The sequence below is a fragment of the Sphaerodactylus townsendi genome, linkage group LG07 (genome assembly GCF_021028975.2).
Source record: "Sphaerodactylus townsendi isolate TG3544 linkage group LG07, MPM_Stown_v2.3, whole genome shotgun sequence".
NCBI classification, from domain to species: domain Eukaryota; kingdom Metazoa; phylum Chordata; class Lepidosauria; order Squamata; family Sphaerodactylidae; genus Sphaerodactylus; species Sphaerodactylus townsendi.
Genome location: NC_059431.1, coordinates 12,561,162 through 12,573,513, shown reverse-complemented (window position 1 = coordinate 12,573,513; position 12,352 = coordinate 12,561,162). Strand labels below are relative to the sequence as shown.

General features: G+C 48.5%; 1 protein-coding gene across 1 annotated transcript in view; it reads right to left on the bottom strand.

Moving 5' to 3' along the window:
- LIPG (lipase G, endothelial type) overlaps window positions 1-11,130 on the bottom strand; it is a 38,319-nt gene extending 27,189 nt beyond the window's left edge. Inside the window, exon 1 of the mRNA XM_048504606.1 lies at window positions 10,814-11,130. Within this exon, the coding sequence (XP_048360563.1) occupies window positions 10,814-10,910 (97 nt within the window). The 5' untranslated portion in view covers window positions 10,911-11,130. The remainder of the gene's footprint in view (window positions 1-10,813) is intronic.
- Window positions 11,131-12,352: the final 1,222 nt, after the last annotated feature.

Here is a 12,352-nt window from a genome sequence, read left to right as displayed (position 1 = left end):
TACAAGGAGGCAAAAAAAGGATTATGAGGAACGCATGGCTGTGAACATCAAAACCAGCAACAAAAACAGTTCTTCAGAAGTACATCAAAAGCAGGAAGCCAGCAAGGGAAGCGGTAAGGCCCGTTAGATGACAAAGGAACAAAGGGGTGTGCTAAAAAGATGACAGGAGATTGCAGAAAAGCTGAATGAATTCTTTTGCATCTGTCTTCACCAAGAAGGGAGAGGTGAGGAAAATTCCTGCACCTGAACCAGAAGCTTCTTAGGAGGCCGAATCAGAGGAACTACTTGAAGATAGTGGTAGACAAGGAAAGAAGTTCTGGCAGCCATTGATAAACTAAATGCTACCAAATCCCCTGGCCCAAGATTGCATTCACCCAAAAGGTTCTTAAAGAGCTCCAAGCATGAAATTGCTGATGTTCTCACTTTAATATACAACTTATCCTTGGAAATCCAAGCTCCATCCTGAAGACTGGAAGATGGCCAATGTCACACCAATCTTTAGAAAGAAAAGGATCTAGAGGGGGACCGAGGGAAATTACAGGCCAGTCAGTTTTGACAGCATCTGTTCCCTGCGTAAATTAGTAGAATCTGTGTCATTAAAGATAAAATTATAAAACATGTACAAAAGCAAAACCTGCTTGAGAAAGAGTCAGCATAGCTAGCTTTTGCAGAGGCAAATCCTGTCTTACAAACTTACTAGAGTTCCTTTGAGGATGTAAATAGGCATGTGGATAAGGGGGAACCAGTGGACATTGTCTACTTGGATTTCCAAAAGGCTTTTGACGAAGTTCCTCACCAGAGGCTATTGAGAAAACTCAGCAATGAGAGGAATAAGAGGGGAAGTCCTCTATGGGATTAAAACTGGATTTGAGAAACAGGGAAGCAAGAGAGTGGGTGTATAAAATGGGAAATTCTCTCACAATGGGAGAGATGTAGAGGAGTGGTGTCCCCCAGAGGATCCGTGTTAGGATGACCAGTGCTCTTTAACCTATTCATAAAGTGACCTGGAAGTAGGGGTGGAGTAAGTACATTAATTGGTGGCTAAAAGTTTGCAGATGATACACCAAATTATGTAGCAGGAACTGGTGAGAACCACAAAGGGATTGCTTGAGGAGGTCCAAGCGGACCTTGATAAATTAGGTGAGTGGAGCTAAGGAAATGGCAAATGCAGTTCAATGTAGCAAAATGCAAAGTGATGCACATAGGGGCAAAAAAATCCAAACTTCACATACTACTGCGCTACAGGGGTCAGTGCTATCAGTCACAGACCAGGAAAGGGATTTGAAGTCTTAATTGATAGTTCCATGGGAATGTCAACTCAAAATGTATATGCAGCTGTGAAAAGGCAAGGACTCTATGCTGGGGATAATCAGGAAAGGAGGAATTGATAATAAGACTGCAAAAGATTGTCATGCCCTTATATAAAGCGTGGTGCGACCACACTTGGAGTACTGTGTTCAGTTCTGAATCACCACATCTCAAAAGGATATTGAAGAGATAGAAAAAGAAGTGCAGAGAAGAGAACCCAGCAGGGAATTGATTGAGGGACCTGGAGCACCTTTCCTTATGAGTAAAGGCTGCAGCGTTTGGGACTCTTTAGTTTGGAGAGGAGACGTCTGAGGGGGGATATGATTGAAGTCTATAAAATTATGCATGGGGTAGAAAATGTTGACAGAGAGAAATTTTTCTCTCTTTCTCACAATACTAGAACCAGGGGCATTCATTTAAGAAAATGCTGAAGGGGAAGAATTAGGAGGAACTCATAAAAGGAAACACTTCTTCACGCAACGTGTGATTGGTGTTTGGAATATGCTGCCACAGGAGGTGATGATGGCCACTAACCTGGATAGCTTTAAAAGGGGCTTGGACAGATTTATGGAGGAGAAGTCAATCTATGGCTACCAATCTTGATCCTCTTTGATCTGAGATTGCAAATGCCTTAACAGTCCAGGTGCTCGGGAGCAACAGCCGCAGAAGGCCATTGCTTTCACATCCTACATGTGAACTCCCAAAGGCACCTGGTGGGCCACTGCGAGTAGCAGAGAGCTGGACTAGATGGACTCTGGTCTGATCCAGCTGGCTTGTTCTTATGTTTCTTATGTTCTTAATCAAAGCACTCCTGTCAGATGGCCATCCAGCAGTGGCGTAGGAGGTTAAGAGGTCGTGTATCTAATCTGGAGGAACCGGGTTTGATTCCCAGCTCTGCCACCTGAGCTGTGGAGGCTTATCTGGGGAATTCAGATAAGCCTGTGCACTCCCACACCCGCCAGCTGGGTGACCTTGGGCTAGTCACAGCTTCTCGGAGCTCTCTCAGCCCCACCCACCTCCCAGGGTGTTTGTTGTGAGGGGGGAAGGGCAAGGAGATTGTCAGCCCCTTTGAGTCTCCTACAGGAGAGAAAGGGGGGATATAAATCCAAACTCTTCTTCTTCTTCTTTAAAAACCTCCAAAGGAGACTCCACCACTCTCCGAGGTCGTGCATTCCACTGTCCAACAGCCCTTACTGTCAGGAAGTTTTTCCTGATGTTTAGGTGGAATCTCTTTTCTTGCACCTTGAACCCATTACTCCTGGTCCTAGTCTCTGGAGCAGCAGAACACAAGCTTGCTCCCTCACCAACATGACATCCCTTTAGATATCTAAAACATAGCTATCATGTCACCTCTTAATCTTCTCTTCACCAAACTAAACATCCCCAGCTGCCTAAGTCTCTCCTCGTAGGGGATGGATTCCAGACCTTTTACCATTTTGGTTGCCCTCCTCTGGGTCCGTTCTAGCTTGTCAATATCCTTCTTGAATTGCGGTGCCCAGAACGGTACACAATATTTCTGTGTTCATGTTAGCCAGGTCTGTGTGAAAAGAGGGTGGGGAGGGAATCACTCCTATACTATATCACTCCACCTCTCCCAGCCCCCTATAGCTATTACTCTACATACTTTCTGCAACCCCCTGAATAAACTTGGAAGAGGTTAGAAATGGCTGCCTGGGGGATGGGCATCCAGGAAGTCCTGCCGTTACCAGCACTTACTTAATTTATTTGGCTTACTGGCTGCCCTTCCCTGCAAGCGGGTTCAGGGCGGCTAACCACAATCCAACAGAACAACAACAACAAATTCCACGCAAACTAACTGCCAGCATGGTGAGGTGGTTAAGAGGCGGGCTCTAATCTGGAGAAATAGGTTTGATTCCCCACTCCTCCACATGAATGGTGGACTCTTATCTGGTAAACTGGATTTGTTTTCCTGCTCCTCCACGTGAAGGGTGATCTTGGGCGGGTCACAGTTCTCTCAGAAATCTCTCAGCCCCGCCTACTTCTGTTGCGGGGAGAGGAAGGGAAAGGAGTTTATAACCCCATTGAGACTCCTTACGGTTGAGAAAAAGGCAGGTTATAAAGCCAAACTCTTCTTCTACTGCTCTACAATGTCCTAGTGTCTTAACCTTATCAATCAGAGAGCAGAATAAATTGCTAGTAAATTTTAACAATAAGCCATAACAAAACACAGAACCATCAAAGCAAAACCACTGACGGGCTGCAGGATCTAAGCCAATATCTCTGGCGATTCTGGCAGAAATTCAGCAGACTAAAATCATGTGAGCATCACTGCTTGGTACCTGAAGACTTCTCCATTTTCATCCACAAAAATAATCCTCTAAAGTATGTTGGGGCTTGAGAAAGACCGGCCACCTACTAAGCAGTATGAGTTGAACAGGGTTTCACACCCAGGTCTCCCTCACAACAAACTGGCAACTCAACGTCTACTACATTGGTTCTTTCTCATGTCTTTTTGGAAGAAGAAGAAGAAGAAGAAGAAGAAGAAGAAGAAGAAGAAGAAGAAGAAGAAGAAGAAGAAGAAGAAGAAGAAGAAGAAGAAGAAGAAGAAGAAGAAGAAGAAGAAGAAGAAGAAGAAGAGAAAGAAGAAGAAGAAGAAGAAGAAGAAGAGAAAGAAGAAGAAGAAGAAGAAGAAGAAGAAGAAGAAGAAGAAGAAGAAGAAGAGGAGGAGGAGGAGGAGGAGGAGGAGGAGGAGGAGGAGGAGTTTGGATTTATATCCCCCCTTTCTCTCCTGCAGGAGACTCAAAGGGGCTTACAATCTCCTTGCCTTACAATCATAAATTGATACCTAGCCTTTCTTCCCAATGGAAACCCAAAGCAACTCATATCATCTCCTCCCCTCTATGCTATTCACAACAAGCCTGTGAGGTAGGCTGGGGAGAATGTGTGTGACTGACCTTAATTCACCCAGTGAGTTTCCGTGATGTACATCAGGTTTTGAACCCGAGACTTCTAGATCTTTGCCCAAAATTCTACCCACTACCACAAATTCTACCGCAGCCAATGCTTTTCAAACTTCCTGCCTTCAGCATCCACATGGCAGCTGGATTTCACCATCGTTCTGGATAAGATCAAAAGAGACCAGGTGCACAAACGAGGCTCTTATGAGCTCACGGTCATAAAATTGCAGGGTTACTCCTCGAGAATGGACACAACACCTTCCGCCTGCTATTTCTCTCATTCAGGAACCCTTTTTAGGTTTTCAAGGGACTGCAGGAACTATTGGGAGGTAGCAGAATTTGAAAGCTATTGCGCCACGCACAGCAAATACTTTTGTGCAATACTTTGGGCCATAAAAAAGCAGGTTTCGAGCACGCACGCCCATTCCTCTACCGGCTCTTTCCAAACCACCGGCTTCAGATAGACTTGAAGTACCTACGACGTGCACGCCACCCCAGCACAGACTGTGCTAGCTTCCTGACAGCCTCCACAAATGCACAGGGCAGGGAAACACACTGTACCTGGCCCCTGTTACATGCACTGGAATGTCCTGTGCAGACATGTTTTTTTCTCTGCTTGCTTATAGCTGAAGATATGAGGCTACAGCCATGGTGGTGAACCTTTGGCACTCCAGATGTCATGGACTACAATTCCCATCAGCCCCTGCCAATTGGTCATGCCAGCAGGGGCTGATGGGAATTGTAGTCCATAACATCTGGAGTGCCAAAGGTTCACCACCACTGGGCTACAGCATCCACTTTGAAAGATGAAGGGGGGTCTTCTGAGCCCTCTCACCCCCTCCATTCTTCCCAGAGGCATCCCGTTTAGGCTGGAATCTTCAGAACACTTTCCTGGGAACAAGTCCCAGTGTGTAGAACCCGCAAGGCAGAGCTATTCTGCCAGGCTTTCGGAGGACGACAGAAATCATATTCTATCCATTTGGCTTCCCCTTCCCTTTCCCATTTTTTTTTCCTTTCCCGTCCTTTCCTCCTGTCCTTTCTTCCCTCTAGGCCATAGGTGTCAAACTCGCGGCCCTCCAGATGTTATGGACTACAGTTCCCATCATCCCCTGCCGGGACCGTGCTGGCAGGGGATGATGGGAACCGTAATCCATAACATCCGGAGGGCCAAGTTTGACACCTGTGCTCTACAGTATGAATGGAATTCACAGAGACTTTTTTATCACCCTCCCCTCAGCTGATTTTACGGTGCTTCTATTGCAGAATTGTATGAATTTTTATGGGATATAACTGTCTTGATGTTGCATGATGCCCTGAGCCCACATGGGTACTGGCGTCTCATAAAACTGAACAAAGTGAACATACAACAGACCTGTACAATGTCACGAATATCTACACAGAGGACACTCTGAAGACATCATTAACCTAAACCCCTTTGAAATGCAGTCATTATTCCTGCCTGTTTGTTTATGTGTGTGTTTATTTGACCTTATGCTTATTTCCCACCCATCACCAAAGATCCCGGGTGGGGTAAAATCATAAAACGCCATAAAGCAATCTCAAAACCATTATGAAAACTGCTTTATTTATTTGTTTGTTTGTTTATTTAATTATTTAGATTTTTATACCATCCTATCCCCGAGGGGCTCCGGGCGGTGTACAACAAAACTAATACAAATCAAGTTCGGGAGCAAACTATACAATTAAAACAACAGCAACCCACAGAGGCTCCATCGTTAAAATATACTGAACTTCATTAAAAACAGCGGTAATGCCATAGAAGAAGGCTCCCGGTAAACCCTTTTTCTTAAAGCCCTCCCCTAGGGAACGGCCGGACTCCTCCATAGGAGGGTAATCTAAATGTAACCGAGCAGGGGCTATCCCCACTCCCCTCTCTAACCCTCCAAAAAAGAACATCCCCTCATAACAACATACCAGCATTTTGTCATTCCCCTAACTTGGATGGCCCAGGCTAGCCTGATCATGTCAGACCTTAGACAGTGGTGGCCAACCTATGGTACTCCAGATGTTCATGGACTACAATTCCCATCAGCCCCTGCCAGCCAATTGGCCGTGCTGGCAGGGGCTGATGGGAATTGTAGTCCATGAACATCTGGAGTACCATAGGTTGGCCACCCCTGCCTTAGAAGCTTCACAAGGTCAGCCCTGGTTAATAGTTGGATGGAGACCACCAGGGAAGTCCAGGGTTGCTATGCAGAGGCAGGCAATGGCCAACCAACTCTGGTAGTCTCTTGCCTTGAAAACTCTATGGCAGGGGTCTTCAAACTTTGGCCCTCCAGATGTTCATGGACTACAATTCCCATCAGCCCCTGCCAGCATGGCCAAGTGGTAGAACTCATGGGATTTGTAGTCTATGAACATCTGGAGGGCCATAGTTTGAAGACCCCTGCTCTATGGGGTCACCATAAGTCCTAAGCTTATGAAAAGTTCCTGACAGTATGAAAACTTATGAAAAACTTCCTGACAGTAAAGGCTGTTTGACAGTGGGATGCACTACCTCGGAGTGTGGTGGAGTCTCCTTCTTTGGAGGTTTTAAATCTGTCAGGAGTGCTTTGATTGTGTGTACTTGCATTGCAGGGGGTCGGACTTGATGGCCCTTGGGGTCTCTTCCAACTCTATCATTCCTTTTCTAACACCATTTAGTTGTTGCATTCAAAGAACAGGCTTGACAGAATCTTTCTAGAACATTAATTTGTCCGGTTGCCCTCATTCCACCTTATCTAAAGTCTCCAAACACATTATCTCAACCACTGAAAGTCGACTGGGTCACTTAAATCCATAGAAAAGCCTCGTACAGGCCGATTAACCACCGGCACAGAGGCGAGCGATGGGACAGGAAGTGAGTCAGGGCAAGAAATCGTGTCCCGACGAACTTCCTGTTTGCAGTGCGCCGATAAAAAGGTGCATCCGAGCAAGAAATCTTGTCCCAAGAAATCTTTTGCCCCACACGTGCTTCTCACTTTCTCCAGGGAAAGTGAGAGCACTTGTGGTGCGACTTTTTGCGCCAGCACGGGGCAAGGCCCGGGAACACCAGCAGTGGGCAATCAACCATTATTACTTCCAAATCCAGACATCTCACACACAAAGGAAGGCAGCAGGAGAAACAACTCTGTCCTGAAAAGCTAACTTTCTATAGAAAAAAAATGTCACTTGAACCAAGCAGGTGTGTTCTCTTTCCAAATACACCCATCGACATTTACAAATGCCAGCGGGGCGTAATGGTTAACAGCAGGTGCACTCTAATCTGGGGCACTGGGTTTGATTCTCTGCTCTGCCACTTGAGCTGTGGAGACTTATCCGGTGAACCAGATTAGCTTGTGCACTCCACCACACGCCAGCTGGGTGACCTTGGGCAAGTCAGAGTTTTTCGGAACTCTCTCAGCCCCACCCACCTCACAGGTTGGGGGCGGGGGGGGGGGGGGAAGAACATACGAACAAGCCAGCTGGATCAGACCAGAGTCCATCTAGTCCAGCTCTCTGCTACTCGCAGTGGCCCACCAGGTGCCTTTGGGTGCTCACATGCAGGAGGTGAAAGCAATGGCCTTCTGCGGCTGTTGCTCCGATCACCTGGTCTGTTAAGGCATTTGCAATCTCAGATCAAAGAGGATTAAGATTGGTAGCCATAAATCGACTTCTCCCCTTTTAAAGCTATCCAAGCCCCTTTTAAAGCTAGGGAAAGGAGATTGTAAGCCCCTTTGAATCTCCTTACAGGAGAGGAAGGGGGTATATAAATCCAAACTCCTCTTCTTCTTCCTAATTTTCAGCAAACCTTTTAGCATGCCTTTTGCGCTTGTCAGAGAACCACAAAATGTTTTCATTTCCCCCAAAGGACTGAAAATAGCAGTGCTTCAGTCTAAGCAGCGTGTGTGCCGCGCAGCGCAAAACTTGGCCGCGATCCAGCGGGCACAAGCGGAATCTCATATTTGCTTTACTCTAGCAGCCAGCTGACTTTTGGAAAGTCGCAAAACCAGTCGAGCAGCCCAGCCCAAGCCCATGTCAGCCAGAGAGACTGAAAAACCTGGATCTCCCGCCTTCAGTTCCACCCTGGTACATTCAAAGGGAATGAAGTATGATAAGATTTCAGACACCATACAGGATTCTCGGGTTCTTCAGTGAAACTAATAAAACGGAATACAAAGCAGTCCAGACTGGTGCGATCGGCAGAGAACACTCACATCTCCATAGCAATGCCACCAATGACGTGATAAGCACTGTTGATAATGGGCAGGGCCAGGTCTCCCCATCTGCACAAATCAAGATCCAGTAGCAAAGACTTAGGGCAGAGGTGGGCGTAACCTATAACCGCACGGTGCCAGAGGGTGGCACCTCAAGGAAAGCCCTCTCTCTGGTGGAGCAAGCAGCGCAAGCAAACAGAGTCGCCTTCCACAATAATAACACATGCGAGGCTGGCCCTGGGCTGCTGGCCTTTCGATTATTAGCATTAAACCCTAAGACCTAGTTTTGGGGAAGCAGTGTAGGTAACCCTGTTAAAATTGTGCTGTTAAAGCCCCGCTGATTTTTTCATGGGAGGAGGAACTAAAGCGTGATCCTTTATCTCTAGGAGTAAGCTCGGTTGCTGGCAATGGGGCTTGCTTCTGAGTAACGCACGCCTCGAAGCCAACCGCTTTTCCTAAACTAAAACCTCAGCATTCAGGTTAAATTGCCGTGTTGGCACTTTGCGATAAATAAGTGGGTTTGGGGTTGCAGTTTGGGCACTCGGTCTCGAAAAGGTTCGCCGTCACTGACTTAGGGGGTTTCTGAGCACGTGGAAACTTCCTCTCTCTGGCTGAACAGCCACAAACAATCCCTGCACATAAAATACTACAGGTTCCCAGTTCAGTGTTAGACGCTGGAACTTTACATTTTCGAAACGGAAGCGCCACCTTTTCCCTGCCTGCTTCTGTTCCTCCCAAGTGAATTTTTTTTTCAAAATCAAAGAATGTGACACGCAGCAAAAAAGGAAAGCGCCGCATTTAGGTGTTTCCTATTAATAGCAGGACAACCTTGGCCAACGACCCTGCTCCCTTAAATCTGAAACCTGCCTGCCTCATAAGCTGTAAATCGCATGCAGCGTTAGCAGAACGTCACCAAAGCCCACCCAAGTTAAAATAATGCCGCTGGGTTTTTGTATGATGGGTGTGTTAGTTCAGGGCACAGTTCACTGGTCAAATCCCATGTTTCCTAGGCTCTCCGTTCTTTCCATGTTCAGAAGACCTTTCTTATTGGATCTTTCTCCGTATCTCTCTCCTAGAAAGCCCTGAATCAGCTCACCTGAAGACTTCTGAAAGACACAACTAGCTGCTTGACGAATGTCCCCAGAACCACTCTGTTATCACATTCACACTTTCCCCTTCATATTCGTTTCCGCAAGGACAAAAATCTTGCTTTTCTTCAGTGTGGAAGGGCTTTGGAGCATTTCCTCACAGGAGATGCTCAGAGTCACAAAGAACAAGGGGGTAACTTGCAGAATTGTCACACACAAGCCATTACACTTTGTGTGGAAAGCAACGCGCGGCCTGCTGGAATTCTCACGGGCATTACACAATGTGGTCTTTTCCACACTGACAAGCACGCTTTCGTACAAACAGAGCAGAGGACAAGATGCCGTTTAAGCAACACGGATCGAAACACTCGGCATTCAAAAGGCTTCTGCACGCTCTCCTTTTCCATATGTGTAACAAGCAAACGGGCGCACTTGGCACAGACAATGTAAGCGCACTGGACTGCATGCACACACACAAGAGCCGCCTATGAAACAGTTTGGATTTATACCCCAACTTTCTCTCCTGTAAGGGGACTCAAGGTGGCTTACAAACGCCTTTCCCTTCCTTTCCCCACAACAGACATCTTGTGAGGTAGGTGGGGCTGAGAGAGTTCCAAGGGAACTGGGACTAGCCCAAGGTCACCCAGCAGGAACGTAGGAGTGCGGAAATACATCTGGTTCACCAGGTAAGCCTTCGCCACTCAGGTGGAGGAGCGGGGAATCGAACTCAGTTCTCCAGTTTAGAATCCACCTGCTCTGAACCACCTCACCGGCTCCGAAAACATGCCCCAAAACCTGCAAACAGTCTGCGTCCCATTGCTGACTCAGAAGTGCTTTCCCACCAGGTGGGGATCCCGTCACTCTTGGCTAGGAGAGGGGCTCACAGCTTTGCTTGCAGAAAGGCCCAGATTCAGCCCCCAGCATCTCCAAGCAAAAGGGTCCGGCAGTAAGTGGTGTGAAAGAACCTCCACCTGAGACCCTGGAGAGCAGCAGCCAGCCTGAGTTGACAACGCGACGGACCCTGGATCCCCTTCAGTATAAGGTAGATCCCTGTGAGGTTTTGAGGGAGAGGAATACGGCTCAGTGGCAAGGCACCTACTTTGCGTGCCAAAGGTCCCGGGTTCAAATCTGAGCACCTCCACTTAAAAAGACTGGGTAGCGGGTGATGTTAACGGCCCTTAAACTTTACACAGCGGCTGCCAGCCTGAGTCGAAGATGCTACTCTCAACGGGGTGTGTGAGCGGTGCGCGCAAGCAGCGACTCCGCGCAGCAGATCAGCCTTCCTCCCGCGAGCCAAGCTTACCTTCCCGGGCATCTGTGGCGGGCAGCGGCACCGAGTCCTCCCCGGAGACGCAAGCGGCCACCCCCAGCAACCACAGCCACGCGGCCAAGGGGCTCATGGCTTTCTTTGGGCGACTCGCTGCCTCCCTTTGTTTTTGCGCCCTTTGCTTTTTTCCCCGGGGGGGGTGGGGGACGGAGGGGGTCTTGCAAAGGAGGCGACGGGGAGCGAAGCGCAGCTCCAGAGGCCAGGCGCGCTGCAAAGCAAACCCCGCCGCCGGTGCAAACCCCGCAGCCCGGCGCGGGCGCGAGCGCCGCTTTTTCTAAGCCCGGCCGGGGGCGCGTCACCTGATCCATGGCCAGATGGGGACGGCACGCGCGCCTCCGGGACTGCCGGCCGCTGATTGGGCACGCCTTCTCCGACGCCCTGCCCTCGCCGGCCCAAAAGAATGAATGGAGCCGCGCCACGCCCACCCCGGGAGGCCCGGCGGAGGCGGGCATGCGTGGCACGACTGGGGGGGGGAGAGGCCAGGGACACAGGGGGTGGGACCTGGGGATCTCTGGAATTGCAGCTCAGCTCCAGACTACGGAGATCAGTTGGAGGGTGGGCTGTACCGCATTGTACCCCTCTGAGGTCCCTGTCCTCCCCAGGCTCCACCCCCAACGCCCCAGGAGTTTCCCGACCTGGAGCTGGCAACCCTGATTCTATGGCACTGCTAACAGCTAAGGTCCCTCCCTTCCCCCAAGCTCCGCCCCCAACGCCCCAGGAGTTTCCCGACCTGGAGCTGGCAACCCTAATTCTATGGCACTGCTTCCAGCTAAGATCCCTCCCTTTCCCCAGGCTCCGCCCCCAACGCCCCAGGAGTTTCCCGACCTGGAGCTGGCAACCCTGATTCTATGGCATTGCTTCCTTTGAGCAAAAAGAGTTCAAACTTTGCCAGCACCTCTCAAATGAAGCAGAAGAAGACCACAAACTGGCTAAAATTACTGAAGTGCACCGCTGCCTATTGCAGCTGCTTCTTAATGTTACAAAGAAAATCTATGGGACATGTATTTTGGCTGCCCAGGATTCTCAAGCAGAGGTGAATTGATTCTTGTGTAGTGTTTCATTTTTCTGGGGTGGAAATTACTGTAGATTTGGCGGTGGAGGTAGGAAAGCTTGGGATTTGGGGGTATCATATTACAGATCTCCAGGTCCCACCTGGAACTTGGCAACCCTAACCATGTGCCACCTGTTTCTCTTGGTATGTAATGTGACATATCCCAAGGAAAATGCCCAATACATTACAGGGAATTACATATGAGAAAAAGTTACTTCTCCAGCTGAGCACTCTTCACCTGATTTCCAAACTTTGAAAATCAATGTATTGTTGAAGGCTTTCACAGCCAGAATCACTAGGATGTTGTGGGTTTTCTGGGTTGCATGCAGTGGTGGGAGTCAAATAATTTAACAACTGGCTGTTTACAAGCACCATTTTAACAACCGGTTCTACTGAAGACCCTGCTGAATCCCACCACTGGTTATATGGCTGTGTTTTCTCCTAATGTTTCACAGATGCAGGTG